Source organism: Vigna angularis, chromosome 5 (assembly GCF_016808095.1).
Source record: "Vigna angularis cultivar LongXiaoDou No.4 chromosome 5, ASM1680809v1, whole genome shotgun sequence".
NCBI classification, from domain to species: Eukaryota; Viridiplantae; Streptophyta; class Magnoliopsida; order Fabales; family Fabaceae; genus Vigna; species Vigna angularis.
In genome coordinates this window covers 30,788,023-30,808,728 of record NC_068974.1, presented here as the reverse complement: position 1 = coordinate 30,808,728, position 20,706 = coordinate 30,788,023, and the positions used below count along the sequence as shown (strand labels likewise).

Below are 20,706 nucleotides of genomic sequence, written 5' to 3'. Positions count from 1 at the left end.
TGCAGTGGCGGCGCCTCCGCGAAGGTTCAATCTTCGACGTAGTCGCGATGCGAGAAGCCCACCGTTCTCAAGCGGTTTCGCGACAATAGGACTCGTGATTGAGGGTTTCGATTTAGGGGTTTTTGTTGTTATCTGGTTTTTGTAAATTGAAATATATGATTTTCGTTTCAAAATTGATTTGGGGAATTCTTGGTTCTTCTTTGTTTTGCGAGTGGTTAGGGATTCTGTTCTTCCCTACTGGGTTTTGCGAAGTGGGTGATGAAGGTTCAGATTGAGAATGTTAGGATTTCTGAACTTGAAATTTTCTTTTGGAGTATGTATCTGATTTGTTCTTTGGAAGGATGTTGGTTCTGGTGATCACGATTAGGGGGTTGTCCTTTCTTGATCTTTTTCCATGAATTTGTTTTTTCGTTTTGGGTTCATTTGATTCGCGATAATGGGTTCCGTGGTGGTTGTTGTTGGATGCATGGGTGACGCCAATGAAGGTGCTGGTAGGTAGCCATGAGTGGTGTTTTTGGGTGGTTGCTGGACGAAGAAGATGATGGAGGTGCGAAGATGGTGGCTGGCCGTGACCGTGGCGGCGGCGGTTAGGGTTAGGTGGTGCCTAGGGTTTCTGTGTAGGGGAAATTAGGGTTTTTGGAGGTAGGAGATGATGATGACGTGTCAAGGTTGATGTGTCATTGGTTGCACAGCTGGAGAGTGTGCCGTTAACTATTTAAACGCGATGTAAAAAGAACTAAATTGAACATAAATTACATTCTTTAGAACAATATTAAACAGAAAAAAAAAACTAAGATTATTTCGAACCTCACGAAAATAGGGACCATCAATACTATTAAGCCTATATTTTAAAACACGAATTGTACACAACAAGTTTAAAATTGACCATTTTTAAAAATTTATGGATGAATTTACTCATGTACCTTAAATTTTTCAATAATAAGAGACTAAAATAAAATTAATAATTTAAATGAGACCAAAATTGTATTTTAGCTTAAATTATAACTTTAAAGTACAATTTATATATTAAAGATATTTTTATAAGATTAATTGCGATATATTTTATATGTTCAAATTATTGATTATTTGAGGTACAGTGTGTTTGTTTCTCACAGAATCACCAGTTCAAATTACAGAATTGGAGGGAAACCAACCCATTCCCGTTTCTCCCAAATCTCTGCGTCTCTGATTCCGATTTTCCCACTTCCGAATCAAACCCTAACACCGGTCCGCAAACTCCATGGCGGAAACCCTAAGCCCCAACCCATTGGTGGGTCAGAAGCAGAGGTTCCGCATTCAGTCCCCCACCAGCACCTTCTTCTTGGGCTCCAACAACGACCAGCTCGAGCGGGCCGAGGCCCGCGCGGCCCGCGCAGCCGCCATCCGCCGCAAGAGCCTCGGCTTCAGCCAACCTCTTCTGGCCAACTCGGATCCCTGCCTCAACAAACAGCAAATCCTCGATTTGTTCCAAAACTGCATCAAACTCGCCAGCGAGAACGTAAAATCTAAAGCAAATATTTTTAATTAAAGACTATTCTGTTTTTGTTTTTTGTTTTTACCCTTTTTGTGTTTGCAGAAAATTAATCAGAAAAATACATGGGAGTTGAACCTGATCGATCACCTTACTGATATCATCAAGGCCGAACAAGAAGATGACTCGGAGACTAATTTTCAAAAAGTATGTTCTCATTAATATGCAGTTTGATAATTTATGAATTTTTTTTTTGTTTTATGGAGTTTACTCGCATAGTCAGATGTCACGTGTGATATATTTAAATTTAAACTTGAATTTTATACAAATTCTGCCGTCAAAGTTTTTAAAAATGGATAGCCACTTCAATTTCGTCCCCAACGTCGTGGTTTATGAGGCTTTTGCGACCATATCTGCAAATTCCCGCAGCATCAAGGATTGTGACTTAATTGTAACAGCGTCCACAATTTAAAGCCCTGTTTATCGCCAAGTAATTTAGAATATTTGCTTGCTTCTTTGTTTTTGCATAGCACAAATTAGCTTACGAGAGTGAAGAACTACTTTCAATCTCACAGCAATGACACTTGAAGCAAAGTTATGTTTATGTAGAATGCAGATGTTCATTGGAATTTTGTTTGGGCAGGCAAGCTGCACTCTTGAGGCTGGAGTCAAAATTTATTCATTAAGAGTAGATTCAGTGCATTCTGAGGCATATAAAGTTCTTGGTGGGATGAATCGAGCAGGCCAAGAAGCTGAGCAAGGTTACAATTTAGTCTTATCATTTTCTTGTTTTTTGAAAAATGAAAACTGCGTTTGTAGTGAGCTCCCGAGGTGATTTATTTGTCGTAGGAGTCAAGTGGGATTGTTTTGATTCCTTATCGAATTACTAGTGCTCTAATTCTAAAGAATGCTTGGTAACTAGCTAATGATTAATGAATGTCTGCATGATTACAAATTCAGAGTGTAGTACATTTACTTTTGATTTTTGTAATATTTGGCTCTTAATTAGTTCTAATGCTAAGCCATGATGCCATCATGTCAGTCAGACACTAGCCTGGATGGTGTTAATATCGAAAGTGGAGGAGAAGAAAGCAGGAAAGAAACAAGCAAAAAGGTCTGTGATCTATGGATCTCTGGCCTTGACTGGTTAAACACGTTGCTTTGTTTTAATAGTTGTTTTTTTATGCAGTTGTCACCTTTGTCAACATTGGAATCATCTTTCGAAGCACTTAATGTAAAGAAGTTTGATGGTGATTTCAAATCCTAATCTCTTTCTGTTACTGTTTGACAATGTATGGAGTCCAAGTTGTGCTGATAATGGGTATGCCGTTGTGTGTTTTTTCAGCTGCATTTGTCGTGGATCCTCTCTATCGCCAGACAACAGCAAAATTTGATGAAGGTGGAGCCAAGGGTCTTTTAATGAATAATCTTGGTGTATACGGTGGATGTAGGGTGCTCTTTGATTCACTAGAAGTGCCTGCGAAGTGTATGGCAAAACAAAATCAATCTGATATTTCAGATACTATTGATCTTTCTTTTGTCAAAGGTGTGTTGCTTTTTACAAAATATGGTGAAACTGTCGTTAGTTACATCTGAAAAAGATCGCATTCAGAGCGGACTTACTTTGTTCTGTAGATTGTATCGAGCAGATGGTGTTGGACATGCGTGTGAAGGATGAAATTTCTCCAACTCTGACGACTATAGTAAACTTATTTGATGAGAGTAACAGAAGGCCCACTGATGTTCAACATCACGACAATAATTTAGCTGAAGATCTTGACACTTCTTTTAATAATGAAAGTGGTTTTGACAGAGAAGAATATGAGAACAGCAATGCCTGGAGTGACGATCACGATGACCATACGGTTGTTGCCGATGTAGGCTATAATGATGATGCAGATCCAAGTTTTCCCAATTACCCTCAGGTTTTTTTTAGTTTTCAACTATAGAAACATTTAATACTTGAATAATGTACTTGTATTAATATCATTCCAAATCTTGTACTTGCAGGACAGCGATGGGCCATTTCCCTCCCCAGACGCTGATATGGATGACAGATTTGACAGTGTTGACGGATATTTGTTTTTGAGTCTGGGTTTTAATTCAAAGCAAAACGCATGGGCAGGTCCAGATCATTGGAAGTATCGAAAATCCAAAGGTGCGGTTTGGATACCAGATAAAAATTTGAATACTTTCATATTTTTTAGAAATCACTATGGTAATTAGTTAAGAGTCTTTGTTGTAGCCTCAGAGGTTCATCCTACTTCCGAAGATGGGTCGACCCTAATAAGTAGGCAGCCAAAGAGTAAGAGACAGGCAGAAGTTGAATTAAATTTCACAAATTCTCTTGAGAAGGAAATGCTAGATATATTTTCTTCTCCCAAGAATCCCAAATCGTTACTACTCCCCGAAAGCAAATTGCCTTGCAATACAAAACTTCCCGAGGACTGCCACTATCAGCCAGAGGATCTTGTCAAGCTGTTCCTTCTGTCTAATGTGAAGGTAGTTTCTTTTAGTTATGAGGTTTTTTTAAGTGTTATACTGATGAATGTGAAGGCATGGGGTGATGCTTATTTTATATCACTGATGGTTTTCTATGCTTTCTTTATTAGTGTCTCGGGAGGAGGGCAAACAGGTTCCCAGGTAAAATTTGCAGTTGTAAATTTGTGATTTCAATATATATGTATATATGTGTGTGTTTGAAGTATGAATTAATTTTTAAATTCTATAATAATTTATTAAAATCTTCTGTTTCACTCGACTGTCAAAGTTGATAAAATTATAATATTTTTAAAAAGTAGTTAGAGCATAATTTGATCATATTTCAGGAGATAAATGTCATTTAATTACATCAACATCATATTTGGTATACTGTGATCATATCTCTTTCTATATATGTAAAATGTATATCAACAAATATTAAAAACGATACATGTAGCACATTTTCATCTGTTGCTAAGTTGTGTTTTAACATCCGGAGTTTTTCTGTAGACGGAGCTAGAGAACAATCCAATGAATATGAATCATTCCATACTTGGGACAATGGAAGTGTTGGTGGGGATGACTTTGGTGACTACGGAGGTGATCTTCATAGTGATGTGGAGGACTCCAACACTCTTATTAGTCAGCCTCGCCAGGTGGCTTTTAGTGAACAATTTGCACACTTACTCTTGACATAATTTTCTTACATTTAGTGCAGAAAGGAGAACAGTTACAAATAGTCCTTATCATTAATTTTCAGTCGAAAATATTGCAGTTAGAACTCATGTATATGCATATTTTCAAATGACAGGTCAATAAAATTGAAGTCCAGTATGACAAGACTTCCAAACAAGTTGATGTTCATGCACTAAAAATTACTATTTGGGACCATGTTCAAGAATCTGTTAAACTTCCTTCACAGGTATGTCAAGATTCCACCATTTCGTTGAAACTGCGGAGTACAAAATATTAGTTGTCTAGTTATAAATTTTTAAATTAATCTTTCGCTTTTGGGTTTCCTCAAGACAAACTAAATGCTTGTTACTGTAAGACTTCTTCACGACATTTTCTGTTTTCTTTAGGATTCTGTTCTATTGCTAACGTTGTATATATTTTTCTTAGCTTTATGTTAAAAGTAAATCAACAATTTAATATTTTCGCTCTTTGCTGTTGAATTATAAATACTAATTTTTACATTGATTTTGTTTTTTGACTCTTTATACTAAAGGGTCAAAAAGATACCCTATCTTTCAGGAGTATATTGGCCAACTTTCCTAGCGAATGCAATGCTGCCGCAACCGTTAGTGACATATCTCCTCACTTGTGCTTCATATGTCTATTGCATTTGGCAAACGAGAAAGGATTGAGCATTCAAAACTGCTCCAACTTAGATGATCTTACCATATTCCTTCCACACGTTGCTGACTCTATAAGGGGCACAGTTTAGATTCTCCTTCACTCAATTATTCGCTCAGGAATCAAAAAATGTTTTGGTATGTGCACTTTACTATTTGCTTTAGGTACTGTTCTTGTCAAAGTAAGATTAATGGATGCTAATTTCGTTGGTTTTTCTTTCTAGTTCCGATATTAGCGCATTTTTGAGGAATGCTTCTTTTACCTTCGAAAAATTCCTGGAAAACCTTTTGACTACACTTTCCTTACTCGATTAATCTAAAAAACAATTCGAGGTATTTCGCCTTTTTTTTTAAATTTTTATGACAAACATCTGCTTATGAACTTTCTCAAGCATTTTTTTAGAATGGTAGTTAATATTTGAGGATTGCAGAAAACAAATTTGGCTCCTAAAACCTTGATAAGAAAAAAAAACTTGAAATCAAATTGGTCATGAGGTTGGAGTTCAATGTCCTTTACGTATGACTCTAGTTAAATTTGGCCTTCATTCATTCAGACGTGACATGCATTTCTGTTGTAATTTTCAGATGGGGACTTTGTTAACGGTGTGAAACATGTCCAAGAAAGCATAGAAGTGAGTAACAGGTTGTTGAGTCTGGTTGGAGGTTATGGAGGTTTAACACTCGTTAAGAAGATTTCAGATCTTTCATGATATCTTTGTCTTTGCCTAGATGAAAGTATTCAAGGCTCTTATTTTATGTCAACTCCAGCCCGTTTCATGTGTGACTAATGCTAGCGTTGTATAAATAAAGTCAAAGATTGGTTGATGACTTGCTGATTATTGAATTACACTTCCCTCTCCCCTCATTTTCTATTAATTATCAAACTGAAATAAATACATTTATGGGTAATTAATGTAAAATCGTTTTTTAGCAATTTTAAATGCTCGTGTTTATTGTTAACTCTATATCTTCAAATAAAAACCAATAATATCAATGTAAAAAATAAATTTTAATTAAGTTTAATATTCATTGTACATTTATGTATTTTTCAAAAGACTTTTATTAATTTAAGCACTCACAAATTAGGTATTTTATTACTTTAAGTGCTCATATATTTCATATTTTTTAATTAATTTACATATCTCTATTTTTTCTATTAGTTAAGTGATGTTAGTGTTATGTTCTTTGTAATTTTGTTTAATTGACTTAATAAGTGATATTTTGTAACTAGTATAAAATGATATTGGGATTAATATAAAATGATACAAGACAAATAAATTAGATGACAAGGTAAAAATATCAATCATATCATTTTGATGATAGAAAAATTACACATTTGAAATTCATTAAAAAAATAAAAGAAATTGAATACTTACAAATCTTTTTCAATAAAGAATCAATTAATATCTAAATGTAGAATAAACTTAGAATTTTATTAGATAAAAGTTAATGAAATATTAATTGTCTAATTTATTGAAATGAAGAGTTTGTTGATTTTTATTTCAACATAACGTGATAATTGATCAATATCGGTTTAGTAAATCTTCAGTCAATCAATGAGCTTTCTAAAAACTTTTGAAAATAAGTAATAACTTGGAAGAGTTACAACTTAATATTTCTTTTCAAGTTTAATACAGTAAGCTCTTATTTCCAATATTCTCTTTATATTGAATTCATAGGTAAATAAATATTTATGTAATTCAATTACCGATTTATGTTACACGGCGTTATTTATTAGAATAAGATAAAGATCAATTTGATTAATTATTTGTCAAATACACCGTGTTTCCACAATCATTTCACTAGTTTATATTTCATACAGTTTTAATGACACTGCACATGTTTTGCATCTGCGATTATAACACATTTTAAATTTGGTCTACATTATATTTAAATTTTATTTTTTAAAAATTTCAAAAGGTATAACTGTAAAAATAGTAAGGGTAAATGAGACATATGATATAGTTGAGTTTTTCACTTTACATTTGTATACTCAGTTATGATATATTTCTAGAGAAAATGTATGCTTTAGAGCAGGATTGTATTTTCCCTTTTTTCTACAAATCCATAATATGTTATGATTAATCTAGAACATGCAATTTTTTTTTTGAACAAAATCGAGTTCCTAAATAATATTATGACGTACACTTATATTATTAATCTAACGAGACCATGTATTGGTTAAAAACATGTTTAAATACCCTTCTTTTACAAACTTCTTTAGATGAAATTTTTAGAGAGAAATACGAAAAGAAAATCAAACTTAATTTGTGCATAATTTGCTTTGTAACCTTAGTTTCTTATTCATATTGTTTTATTTTTCTCAAAGTTATTGTAGAAAAGTTTATCTGTGTGGACTATGGGCACCATCCTTATACTACAAAAAGTATGTATGGAAAGTCATTTTGAACATTATTCTATACTCACTTTGGTACAAAATTATTGTACCAAGAACAAAAAAAATGATTCTTTGGTAAATTAAGGACCAAGAACTGAATAACCATACTTCAAAATGACTGAGCAAAATTATTCTACTTGATGGTGCTTTTATCATTGTGAATGAAGCCTAAAATCGAGCAAATAATTTTTTATGCAGAAAGAAGTTTATCACAACATTTAAGAATTTCTTGCTTTAAAAGGTGATACACGTAGGTTGAATATCCAAAAATGAATGATAGAAATACAACATTTGTATGTTACACTTGATCTTTCACAAACACAAGTGAGAGACAGGATTACTTGCTTTTTCTATTATCAGTATTGAAAACTATTATGAAAGCATGTACTGTATCTAAGAACTCTGCACTTTTCCTTGAGAGCGTGCATGAGATTTGGCAAGCCCTTCTTTCCAACCTTTCTGACGTGCTCTAAGTTCCCACAATGCAGTTAGCTTCTTCTGCTCCACTAATGCCAACTCAGACTTCTCCCTAGCCTCTTCGCAAGTTTCCATCCCTGAATTGCACTTGTCAGCTTCCTTCTGATACTGTGATGCAAACTTCTTTGCCTCAAGCAGTGCCATGTCAGCATGTTGCTGATTTTCCATGGCTTGGTTCTCCCGCAGCTTCAGTTCCTCTGTCAATAGCTCTGCAAAGTTTTTCTCAGTGTCTCCACTCACTTCTGGATCAGACTTTGCACAATCTGAATAACAGTTCCAATCAAGAAAAGGAAAAGCAGCTGTTAATGTTACTTGAAATCACAAAATAAAAATAAAAATGAATATAGCATGTTTTGTGACAATGCTGCTGCTGCTGCTGGATGACAACTTCTGCCATTGAGTTTTCAAGTTGTTTTCTAGTAGAGGCTTATCCAGTACAAGATTAAAATTTGTTGTTAAAGTGGGCAATGAATCATAAAGCAACATGTAACCTAAGGAAAAGTTTAGTACAATAAGGATTTTGGCGTTATTATTTAGTTTGCTATCCACAATCATGTAAGTCGCCTGAAAGCAGTTGACATGAATACAAAGGTAACAAAACAAAAAGCTACAGTGGTCATACTTCAAGAAAAATGGATGTTTTAAACATGAAAGTAGGCCAATAATTAACATTTTTCCTTTTCCTTTTCACAATCAAAGGAAAAACATGCGAGTGATGCATGAAATTTATGATCCTAAATTATGAGAACTAATAATAGCTATCTTACTACTTAAGTTACTTAACATTGTAACTTCAACTCCAACAGTTCTACAGTCATATAGGTGTTAGATAGAAAAAATGTATATCAAGATGAAGATGGATTATTATATAATTCGCGGTAGTTCATCCAGGAGACGAAACCAACCTCCAAAGGAAGTGTTGCTCAGGCCTGCAGAATCACAGAAAGAAACTGAATAAGTACTGCTCAATTTGCAATTAGATGAAGAGAAGTGAGCACTATATGAATCACGATGACACTCAATTAGAGCTATAATAGTTGTAACAGTACGAAAAAATGAAATTACAATCAATATGATTGTGGATTTATCAGTTCATTAGTGATAACCGAAGGAAACAATAGCAACCCAAGGTTACGGTACTTAGTTTCATATTTGTTGTAAGTAGTTTCATAAATTTGACAGTGAAAGTGCAGATCAACATGCACGCAGTTTTTAACTTGCAATTGACAATCACTTTCTTTATAACTTATTCTTAATATCAAATTTAAAACAATGGGAAAGTGTAATGAGGAAGGGGGAGAGCTAGATCAAGTTTCTTAGGCACTAACATCCACTTGAAAGTTCAAGAGCAAATTATTCTCAGCAATTCATCAAAACCGCACCGTTTTCGTTGCTCTAACAACAGTTATAGTAAGTCCCATCAAAAGCGATTCATGTAAAGGTTTGAAACCTGTAACTTTTCACTGGTCTACTGAAGTCTCAAAGCAAAAACCAAAAACCCTAGCACAATAAAGTTAAAGAAACAAACCCATCTGCACCATCGTTTGACAAGTTTTATCAACACTGTCGTCTCATCAAATCACTATTCCCGGAAAACAGAACCAGAAGTTTAAGAATTATTTGCTCAAATCAGTTGAAGCACTCATGATTCAACTTCAACGATTGAGCTAACACCCACCTTACACAAGTATAACAAAACTAAAAATAAAAATACCAACAGTACCCAGATCTCAAAAAACTCGCCCAAAGTCCGCCCAATTAAGAAAAGATGATTTTTTTAGCAAGATCACGAAACGGGTAATTGAGTAATTAAGGAAATCAGATCTGAAACAGAACAGAGAAAGACCTTGAGGAATGGAAAGAATAGGTTGAGAAGAGCAATCACAGACGCAGGGGGCACAAGCAGAAGGAGAAGAGTGGCTGACTGCAGCCAAACCTTCAACGAAATGCCAGTAGAGAGGGGGACCCACTATGTATCCTGCTATGCAGAGAGCCACCACCACCAAACTCACTCTCAGCAACACAGCCTTTGATTGGTTCATAGCCATCTTTCTCTCTCTGTGCTTTGGCACACACAAACACAAATGAAGACAGAAATATAAGAAATCTAGTGAGAGAAAAGGAGCGAATGATGGTGTCTTTTGGGGCCGTCGGCAATGTCGAAAGTGGAAACTTTGAGAAATTGTTCACACTGCTTCCTCTTCTGTCTTCCCTTTTCTTTCTCCATTTTTAATGTTTTTTTTTCTTTCATTCTTTCTTCGCAGATTTCATTTTGCTGACTGTCAATTAAAATTGGTTTTATGGTTATTTTAGAAATAAATTGAAAATTAAGTTTGATTGATTTAAATATGTTAAATTAAATTAGTCTCATTTTATAGAAAAAAAATAGTCATTATTTAAAAAAAAATTGTGCAATGGTATATATAATTGTATTTATCTAACTTTATACACATTAAGAATATAGCGTAAAATTAAAGATTTTTTTTTAAAATTTATTGTCATTTTCTTCTTTCAAGGCAATGGTTACTATTTTATTCTAATATTATTGGTTTAATCCTTTCGGACATCCCTATTTGTGTAGGGTTGTCTCAAATAGGTCATCGTATTTATTTTTATCTCAATTAGGTTCCTATTTTTGTAAAATTGAGTCAATTGGAACCTTGCCGTTAATTTCAATAGATGGCGTTAAATTTATTGAGTCGTGGCACGCTGACGAAGCAAATTTTAATGACGTGGATCAAATTCATTTGCACGTGGACCTACAGCACCGTCGAGTACTCTCCTTCTCTCCCCTCCTCCTCTCCCCCTCCCCCCGCCTTCGTCTTTCTCATCGATCTTTCCTCCCCCGACGACCAACTGCTCTCCCTCAAGAAGGACCTCCTCCTCCTCCTCCACCACCACTTCCCCGATCACGCCCTCGTCGCTCTCCTCACCTTCGATTCCATGGTCTATCTCCACCATCTCGCCTCTTCCCCATGTTCCTCCCTCCACCTCTTTCACGGCAGCCGCTATCTCTCCTCCAATCAGGTATTTCACTCTACTACACTTATTATTCTTACTTCTTCTGATTCAATCCCCGCTTTCTTTTACACTCAATCCACTTCATTCGATCATCAACTGACTTTATTCAATTTTCCTTAATCTCTCCCTCAGATCCGCCAGTTCCTCAACATCGGCCGCCCCCACCCGCTGCATCACGGACACACCCCAAAACAGGATTTTCTGTTGCCATTTTCCGAATGTGAATTCTCCATCACTTCTGCAATTGAAGATGTAAGTAATCAGAGAAAACGAGGAAGAGAGAACTAGAAAGAAAAGACTGAAAAGAATTGTATTATTGAAAATTACAGAAAATACAACAAAGCAAATGTATTTATACTGAAAAAAAAGAAACAACTACTAAAAATGAATCGCAGACCAAGCGACTTCCTAGACCGATCGTCCTAGAGAGGAGACGATCGGTAGTGAGAAGACAATTGAATCTAACGAGCGGTAAGACCGATCGTCCAAGAGTAGATGTCGAGCGGTACGAGCGACAGAGCAGATGACGAGCGTACCTGTCGAGCGGTACGAGCGGCAACAATAAGATCTCAATCATCCGAGCGTTAAGGACGAGCGGCAACAATAAGATCTCTGTCAGAAGACATCCATTCCACATTCTACTCCACCTCTGCCACTCGCCCTCCAAGGTGCACCGGCACTGCCATTTCCGTCGCCCTCGGACTTCTAGAGTCTTGCCTTGTCACCACAGGCTCCAGGATCATGCTCTTCACCTCCGGACCTGCCACTATCGGACCTGGAATCGTTGTTGATTCTGATCTCCGCCAACCCATCAGAACCCACCATCACATCTTCAACAACCAAGTCAGACACCACGCCAACTCGTGCTCTTTCTATAACCAACTCTCCAAGAGGCTATCTGATGCGTCTGTTATTCTTGATCTCTTTGCCTGTTCGCTCGACCAAGTTGGGGCCGCCGAGCTTCGACAACCTGTTGAGCAGTCTGGTGGATTCATGATTCTCTCCGAATCTTTCGAATCCGATCAGTTCAAGAAATGTCTCGGGCATATGTTCAAGTCTCCCATGGAATCGAAGGTGAGGAGAGCGACGAGGGCGTGATCGGGGAAGTGGTGGTGGAGAAGGAGGAGGAATCCCTAAATTGAAAAAATCAGAACAGATGAATCAGATAAACCAATATAAACTTATATCTAAAATGGCGAATGCATTGTAGCAGTAGCAATTCTCTTATGCTGAGAAGGTATATAGAGATCGTAAGGTGCCCAGAGAAAGTCCACTGAGCAAGGCTTCTTAGCATCAAGCCTTGTCCATGGCTTCCCTTTCCCACTCCAATGCAGCAAACTGATAGAACCAGGATGCAAAGTTCTGCAACTGTTTCTAACATTATCCCCTCCAAGACCATGTTGGTTCCATCTATGATCAATAGCCTCAACATCACCACCAAAAACTAACAAAAAAGGAGGGAGTGACCCTAACTTGTAGATCCTTCTCTCTTTTTGAATCTCCACCCACCTGCGTCAACAACCTCCAACACGAACCTCGCTCTCGTCAACTAATTTGGGGATTTCTTCACCATTAAGCCAGGTCAATGCCACGTCAGTAACATTTCGTCATCTCAGCATCCCACTCATCAATTTTTTTAACGCCGTCCAGCCAACTTAACGGGAAGGACTCAATTGATCTCAATTTTCAAAATTAAGGACCATTTTGATACACTTTAGAAAATGAGGACCTATCTGAGACATTCCTACACAAATAGGGATGTCGAAAAGGATTAAACCAATATTATTCTAAGTAAATATATAGATTTTTTCATGTTAGTGACAAGTTAGGTGTGAGAAAATATTGTTAAAAAGTTATTTATGCATTTTAAGTTTTAAACCAATTAAATGAGAAAAAAAAAATCCTAAGTATCTTATATGTATTTATAAAATCATATATGATTAGTTTGCTAATAGAAAATGTAATAATTGTCTATTTAAGTGACGAACCATTACACTTACTAGCAGTGTATTTATAAACCAAATTAGAAACGTAATATATGAATTCAAATTATTATTAATCTTTGTTTCTTGCGGTAAACATTAATAATGACTTTCACTATTTTATTTAGTTTTTGGACTCATTTTATTTTTTTACTCATATCATTTGAAGAATTTTTTTACACAATTTTATACACTATCTTTCTAAATTGTTCAAATTATTCAATATCTAATATCTAATAAATTCATTCTTATGTTTAACATATTTTATATCTCATCCCAATCTCAATTGTTTATTTATTTTTTTAACTTTAGCAATTTTGTTGAAAGGATGTATTGTATTTTAGGAAATATAAACCTCAATCTCAGCATATTAAATTATTTTTAGGGCACTTAATTAATTTATGATTTTTTTAATATTTTTATTTGTCGTGAATTTTTTTTTATATAAGAATGAGTGTTTAATTGTATCTTTTTATTAATAATTTTGAAAAAATCAAAATAATAAACTTAAAATTTATATATTTGATTATTATCATTAATACAATAAAAAGAAAAAATTAGATTATTAACGTCATACTTCAAAATAGGTGAAGAAATTGAATTTTTAATATTTTCATCTTTACATGTATCTTCTCTTTTTATCATTTTTAAAATATATATATATATATATATATATATATATATATATATATATATATATATATATTCTTTTATTCTTCGTAATGATAGCTAAAAAATAAACTATCATAATATAAGTATTGATGGAGTAAAAGAAAAGTTTATGATAATCAAGTCACGTTTAAAAATAGATAATGAAAATACATATAATAGTTAATTTTTTTTATGTTCATAAAATATTATTATACAAAAGACTAATGAGATAAAAAAATACAAAACTAATATTTTAGTATTAATTTGGAGAAAAGAGAGTTAAATTCCTTTTGGTAATCTATTTCTTTCTAGTTTTTTTATCTTTTAAAATCTCTTGAGATTTTGTCTAGAGCTATTATTTTATCTTTGACCTTGAATTAACATTTAGATCTCAACATTTTTCATATTGATTTGTAAAAAGAATACTTTAAAAAATAGATCTTACAAGTCTGATACACGAGTGGATTTTTGAGTGAGACACTTAAAAAAATGATGTTTAAATACATTTTATTGTTATTTTGTTTTACTAACTTTTCTTGTAGGATCTAACAATATTGAGCAGTGCAACATGTTTCAGCAAAGACATTCTTCCTGGAATAGTTTAACCTATTGTACTCTTCACAAGGATTATTTGGTTGAGGATTTGAAAGTACCAAGAGAGTGACACAGAGATGTACCTTGTGAGAACCTAGAAAATAGAGTATTAGTGTTCGTAAGTGTACTAAAATAATGTGACTGAGTATTTTATTATAAAATAATTTTATAATATAAATAGAATTTTCTAAGCTCGTCTCATTATTCTAAGAACACTCTATCTCTCTAAAACCTTTTCTCTTCGCTCTCTCTCACTTCTCTCTAAGAGTTCTTGATTTCAAGTCATCTGTTCGACAATCATGAAGTGTCTAGACGATCCTGGCGTCAAGGGCTACAATTCCTACCGATCAATTTCTGGTTCTGAGTCGGTAAGTTGTTTCTCCTTTTCCCGTACGTCTTTAACCGTGGTCATGCAACGATTCTCTGTTTGCATGTGTTTGGTTACTTTCCTCTTCAATTCTAGCTCAAACTAGGTTCAAAGGTTGTTTTCCTATCACCAATCGGTGAATTGTAGGTTTCCATAGAGTTTCCTTGTAGCTCAAGCTTCGTTTGGGGTTTTTGTGAGTTGTTCAGTGTTTAACTGAGGTAAGGGAAGCTAGACTGTTTTGAATTGTTAAACTTAGTGTGTAATTAGTGATTGTGTAATTATTAAACTGTTTGCATTGAATTGATGTTTGGAATTGATAAAGAATATGTATGTTGATGAATTGATGTTTTAAAATTGGTAAGATCATCTATGTTGATTTCTCTTGGGTGAAAATGATGAGTAGAAGGATTTGAAATTATTTGAGAATGATGTTAGTCTGTTATTGAATATATTAGAGGTTATAAATCTGTGATGGGGTTATTTGCTTGAGAGTTAAGGCATATTCTAGTAGTTTTAGGGTTGCTTTGGAGGAAGTGAGGTAGTGATTTTGAGCAATTGAGGTTTAGAGTGCAATTGGGCTGTTGGGGCAGTTTTAGTAAGCTTATTGTCACTTGTTTGAGCCATTAAGTCAGTCAAAGTTGTGCCAAAAGTGGTAGAATTAGATTTGGGTCCCTAGATTTATGAATTTGAAGTTATATAGTAGGAAATCGTTCAAAAACACTTTAGATTAATAGTAGGAAGATTTAGAATAATTTAGTCAAGTCTAATTAAGTATATAACACAAATTAGGATGATTAGAAGTTGGGAAAAATAGTTAGAATTGATAATTGGTGTTTGAGTTGCATAATTCAGCAGAAAATTTTTGGTGCTGCAGATTATGGAGACTCGCTGAGCGAATCCATTCGCTCAGCGAGTCACCCTGGTGAGATGCTCTCTGCCAGGGCATTAACACAACGAATAGATGCGCTGTGCGAATGGTTTGAGAGGTTGCTCTCTGTTAGTTGATCCGCACAACGAATAGGTGCGCTCTGCGAGTGTTTGGAGAGTTCGAGCCACTGTTTGGGGCTCTCACATCGCGATTTGGGGCGCTATGCGAGGGGTTAGGGTCTGATACTGTGTAGCAGAATTTTCAGTTTAGCTGAGCGCACAGACTTGGTGCACTGAGCGAGAGGTGAGTGAGCAGAACCCACTGTTTCTGTTTTTGCACAACGAGTTTGGTGCGCTGAGCGACTAGTCCAGAACCTATTTTTATCCTTTTTATCCTTGTTTTCTAATAACCTTGAGTTATGTTTTGATTATTAGAATGGTGTATAAGTATTCATGAGATTATATGATCATTGATAGTATGCAATGTGGTATGGAAATAAATATATGAATATGATTATGGATGCGATGTGGTGATGATGTTTGAAATAATGTGTGAGGTGTGAATTTCAAGTATCATGTGAAAAAGGAATTCCAAGGAGGAATATCCTAAGTTGGTTGTGTTGTTCTATGTATTGAGGTAGGGGCTCCTGGATTGGGGAATGATCCTGACACTTTCAATAACCCCATCTCATGTAGACATGGGTGATTATGTCGTGGAAAGTAGCAGGAGGTCCTAGTCTATGGTCACTGGTTAGTGCCATAGATGTTTGACGGATTAACCTTGGTGTATGGTATTGTTGGTGGTGGTTGAGGATGTGGATTATGGTTGTTATTATTTCTGATCAAGGTTGCTCCACCATACACGGGTGCAGGTTCCCCATGAGTTCGATGTCAATACATCTGTCCGGACAATAATGAAGGTTTTAAGTGGTTTTGAACTAATCGCAGTGTTGTATGATTTATAACATGCTTGTGTAATATTCTTATTTTAATTGTTATGTAAAATCTTTTGATACTCTAGCTTACCCTTGCTTCCGTGTTTATTTGTCTGTGTATTGTTTTCTCTTTTGCAATGATCACCTTAATGGTGTGAGCTTAGGGATACAATATTTTCAGTTGGCTCAACGAGAGGTTAGAAGTGAAGCTTGCAGTATAGGTTGTCTTTTGTTCTTCAGGTGAAGAATTTTTATTCTTCAAAAAGTTGTAGCTATTTTATATCATTATCAATGTAATGCTAATTTTTAGTAGTTATATATTACTAAAAATTTGGATGTTACATACCTAGTGTTTATGTGGCCTTGGTGAAAGCAAGTACTCTAATATGCACTAAATGTGATGTGAAGGCCATGGTCATCAATGTCCTAATTGGAATGCAATTCTCATGACTAATGAGGACCTTAAGAATTACATACTATATTTGAAAAAAGAGAGAAGAAAAGACATTGTAAAAATTAGATGTGTTGAAAAGAGAAAGACAAGAGCATAAGTTATAAAGAGCACGAGAGAATGAAGCAAAAAAAAGAGAGAAAGAGAAGAGAAATAAACGAGTGAGAAAATAAAGAAAATAAAGAAATAAAAGAGAAAAGAGAAAGAAAAGAGAGAAAGAGAAGAGAGTAAAGGAAGTAACAAAAAGAGAGGAGAATAAAAAGAGATAAAAAGAAAAGGAATGAAGAGAGCATCCTGATTTGTCATTGAAAGAAAGCACTAACTTCCTCTTTTTGTTTTGTTGCTTAGTGAAGATTTGTTTATAAAAAGCAATGACATCAACAATGGAATGAAGAAAGCATAACAGAAAATAAAGACACAAACTTGAAATTAAATGAACCTTTATTTGATACTTTGTTAGCTGGTTTGTCGATTATGTTGGATAATTAAAGCCATTATTTCAGTTTGGGCACAATCTTGGAAATATATGCACGAGTTAGCTTGCTTGTCCATCTCTAAGCAACCCATGGACAGTAAAATTCATTCCTGTAGTTTGGTTGTTTGTTTGGACATTATTCTTTTATTATTCTTTTGCATAACATCATTACTTTAACACTATTTAATGTTTTTTGTAGGTGGGTATTTGACCCTGGAGGCAGACCTTCAACTCTTTAATAATAAGAGATTTGTTTCTTTCCAAATTCAAATTTCATTTTAATAGAAATTCTATCTTGAATTATTTTAGATTTGATTTATGTTTGTGTTTGTTTGCAAAATCTTCTAGAATTCGTGCTCAAATTCTCTCCAAGAGAGGATAATGATAAACTAATAAGGTCTAAAGGAATAACAACTCAAGACAAGAGAATGAACTCTTATAAGAAAGGTTTAATCATTTCGGAGGTTCTTGTTTTTGCAGAATCGTTTCAAATAGGTCATCGTATTTTTTTTATCTCAATTAGGTTCCTGTTCATGTAAAATTGAGTCAATTGAAACCTTGCCGTCAATTTCAATAAACGGCGTTAAAAGGTCCATCACGTGGGCATGCTGACTATGAATTGTTTATACATGTGATACCTTTTTAAATGAAAGAAATTTGGAATTTGATTGAAACCATGGCAACCTCTTCTTACCGTTGTTAAATTGTAAAAAAGAAAAAAAATGATTTTTGTTTAAGAAATAAATAGCGAAAATAATGATACAAGAACGAGATTCAGCAGAGAAGAAACTCGTTCAAAGATGGTGTTTTTGGAACAACATGTCCGATTCCAACAGGGAAGCATTTCACTTACATTCTTCAAGTGAAAGATCAAATTGGAAGCTTTTATCATTTTCCATCTCTTGCGTTTCACAAAGTTGCCGGTGGTTTTGGAGACATCAGGATTCTGAGCAGACCAAGGATTCCAGTCCAGTTCTAACAATGTTGGGATGCGAACGATATCACGGCCGGGAGTGGAAGAATGACATCATCTTCAGGAAATAAATTTAACTTATTTAAATGTTAAAAATAAATAAATTCCACCAAATGCGAACTCAGTGTGCCACACGACAAATAATTACGTAGTCAATATGCCACGACACAACAAATTTAACGTTGTTTACTAAAATTGACGACAAAGTTATAATTGACTCAATTTTACACGAACAAGGACCTAATTGAGATAAAAAATACGAAGAACTATTTGAGACGATTATGAAAAAACAAAAACCTCCAAAATGATTAAACCTATAAGAAATCATCTATCTCATGAAAGGATAAGGATAAATTTAAGAAGTACCAAACTTTTTATAAAAACGAATCTTCAACTGGTATAAATTTAAGAACAAATTCTCTTTAAGAAGAATGACATGATAGATGATTTTCTCCTAATCTGATACATTATATGAAGCTTGGAATTCAAAGGACATAATGACTTATAGCACAATTATGGAATAGTTTTATGCAATTAAAAATATTTATAATTTTCTTTTAATTTTATCCGTCAGTGACGAGTCTGAGTCTGGTATTGAATTTTCAAGTTACTTTTAGATTCAATATATTTGAACTTTCTTTTAAGATTTCTTAAGTGGCTTAAACATTTTGCGTGTATATATAGGGATACCAAATACATTTGTAGATACCTTAAATGATTATATAAAAATTAATTTTTCATTAAAAAAGAATTATCTTAATTCTTGAATTAAAACTGTGATTCTTAAACAAATTAAAATACACTTAATTAATCTAAATGGTTAATTACTCTATAATAAAATAAAATATGTATAATAACATCTACTTTTTGATATTGTAAACATGACTAAATATAAGTTTTTTTGTTACAAATAATAATTAATGTTTTCTTAATAGATGTCTAAAACAACTATAATTTTGAAGGAGTAATACTACTCCAAAGTATAAAAGAATATCATTATATAAAAATTAATTTTTCACTGAAAAAGAATTATGTTAATTCTTGGATTAGAAGAGTAATTCGTTATAAACAAATTAGAATATACTTAATTAATCTAAATTGTTAATTACTCTATAATAAAATAAAATATGTATAATAACATCATACTTTTTTGATATTGTAAACATGACTATGAGCTTTTTTTTTTTGTTACAAATAATAATTAATGTTTTCATAATAGATGTCTAAAACAGCTATAATTTTGAAGGAGTAATAATACTACTCCAGAGTATAAAAGAATGCTGTGACGTAAAAAATATTACTACAGTATGTAAATATTTTATTTATTGATAACGTAGATTATATAATCTTAGATGTATAATAACTCATAAATTGCAACAAATGAATAGTATTTGGGATCCTTAACTTATATATATATATATATATATATATATATATATATATATATATATATATATATATATATATATATATATATATATATATATATATATATATATATTTATTTATTTATTTTATTTCAGCGGTTTAAACATCTTGTTTGGATCAATTAGCTTAAATTAAAAAAAAAACATAATAATATTATTTTTGTTGATTTATGTCGTCTATTTGTTTGCTTAAATTGAGAATGCATATGTTATTTTAAAGTTGTAAATACCAAAATGCATTTGAATAATATATTAATACTAATAAACAGCAACATACTCTTTTGTACTTTATATATGTTATTCAATGAAATTTGATTATCTTAAAATTTCTTTTCATCAAAGTTAACTAAACAAGGACTGATTGATCATATCAATCACCGAAATATTCTAATTTTAAATTTTGGTTTTATGATAGCTTTTTATATTGTATTTAGTTGAAAGTCAACAAGCATATGTAAGTAGCTAGTTTAGTATACATTTTTATATTTAAGTATAATTTTATTGATAGTGTGGAATGCATAAAACTTTGTTAAAATTTGTTGAATAACTATTTTGGTGCTAATTACAATTACATTACAATTCATATGGAATTAATTCGTTTATTGAACTTTAAAATATTATATAAAAGTGAATTTTCTATCTTGGTGTATGCTTAAATTCGTATGGAAATACTAATACATACCCACTTATTTTTTTTCGAAGATACAAGTAGTAGTAAATTATAATAACAAATATTTTAATAATATACCCAAGGTATAATTTACTATCTTGCTCCTTGAAA

General features: G+C 33.4%; 3 protein-coding genes across 5 annotated transcripts; 2 read left to right on the top strand and 1 right to left on the bottom strand.

The window, feature by feature from the left end:
• The first annotated feature begins 1,104 nt into the window (after nucleotides 1-1,104).
• On the top strand, nucleotides 1,105-6,181 carry LOC108339628 (condensin complex subunit 2). 3 transcript variants are annotated; one of them, XM_017576797.2, is made up of 14 exons: nucleotides 1,105-1,498; nucleotides 1,577-1,678; nucleotides 2,115-2,232; nucleotides 2,518-2,585; nucleotides 2,661-2,721; nucleotides 2,817-3,017; nucleotides 3,107-3,348; nucleotides 3,482-3,629; nucleotides 3,717-3,973; nucleotides 4,084-4,114; nucleotides 4,463-4,608; nucleotides 4,764-4,874; nucleotides 5,181-5,445; nucleotides 5,893-6,181. In XM_017576797.2, exons 1-13 carry the CDS (start codon nucleotides 1,241-1,243, stop codon nucleotides 5,397-5,399), a joined length of 1,962 nt encoding a protein of 653 aa, XP_017432286.1. In that variant the 5' UTR covers nucleotides 1,105-1,240; the 3' UTR covers nucleotides 5,400-5,445; nucleotides 5,893-6,181. The 3 variants fall into 3 exon arrangements, with proteins under 3 accessions (XP_017432286.1, XP_017432285.1, XP_017432284.1); XM_017576796.2 differs by having other exon boundaries at nucleotides 3,107-3,396; nucleotides 3,723-3,973; XM_017576795.2 differs by having other exon boundaries at nucleotides 3,107-3,396.
• A 1,686-nt stretch (nucleotides 6,182-7,867) lies between these two features.
• On the bottom strand, nucleotides 7,868-10,437 carry LOC108340649 (uncharacterized). The gene is made up of 3 exons (XM_017578153.2): nucleotides 10,029-10,437; nucleotides 9,088-9,111; nucleotides 7,868-8,445 (listed from the first exon to the last, which is right to left on the bottom strand). The coding sequence occupies exons 1-3, from the start codon at nucleotides 10,228-10,230 to the stop codon at nucleotides 8,099-8,101; spliced, it is 573 nt and encodes a 190-aa protein (XP_017433642.1). The 5' UTR covers nucleotides 10,231-10,437; the 3' UTR covers nucleotides 7,868-8,098.
• Nucleotides 10,314-11,446, top strand: LOC108344485 (uncharacterized). Its single transcript, XM_052878236.1, has 3 exons — nucleotides 10,314-10,347; nucleotides 10,862-11,209; nucleotides 11,336-11,446. The coding sequence occupies exons 1-3, from the start codon at nucleotides 10,314-10,316 to the stop codon at nucleotides 11,425-11,427; spliced, it is 474 nt and encodes a 157-aa protein (XP_052734196.1). The 3' UTR covers nucleotides 11,428-11,446.
• The last annotated feature ends 9,260 nt before the right edge of the window (nucleotides 11,447-20,706 follow it).

Bases quoted from the DNA above. Each gene is read 5' to 3' on its own strand.
- LOC108339628 (XM_017576795.2), top strand. From the start codon at position 1,241: ATGGCGGAAACCCTAAGCCCCAACCCATTGGTGGGTCAGAAGCAGAGG. The intron at 1,679-2,114 runs GTATGTTCTCAT...TTGTTTGGGCAG, and splicing joins CGGAGACTAATTTTCAAAAA to GCAAGCTGCACTCTTGAGGC. The intron at 3,630-3,716 runs GTGCGGTTTGGA...TCTTTGTTGTAG, and splicing joins GAAGTATCGAAAATCCAAAG to CCTCAGAGGTTCATCCTACT.
- LOC108340649 (XM_017578153.2), bottom strand. From the start codon at position 10,230: ATGGCTATGAACCAATCAAAGGCTGTGTTGCTGAGAGTGAGTTTGGTG. The intron at 9,112-10,028 runs GTCTTTCTCTGT...GTGATTCTGCAG, and splicing joins TATTCTTTCCATTCCTCAAG to GCCTGAGCAACACTTCCTTT. The intron at 8,446-9,087 runs GTTGGTTTCGTC...ACTGTTATTCAG, and splicing joins GAGCAACACTTCCTTTGGAG to ATTGTGCAAAGTCTGATCCA.
- LOC108344485 (XM_052878236.1), top strand. From the start codon at position 10,314: ATGGTGTCTTTTGGGGCCGTCGGCAATGTCGAAA. The intron at 10,348-10,861 runs GTGGAAACTTTG...TAATTTCAATAG, and splicing joins GGCCGTCGGCAATGTCGAAA to ATGGCGTTAAATTTATTGAG. The intron at 11,210-11,335 runs GTATTTCACTCT...TCTCTCCCTCAG, and splicing joins GCTATCTCTCCTCCAATCAG to ATCCGCCAGTTCCTCAACAT.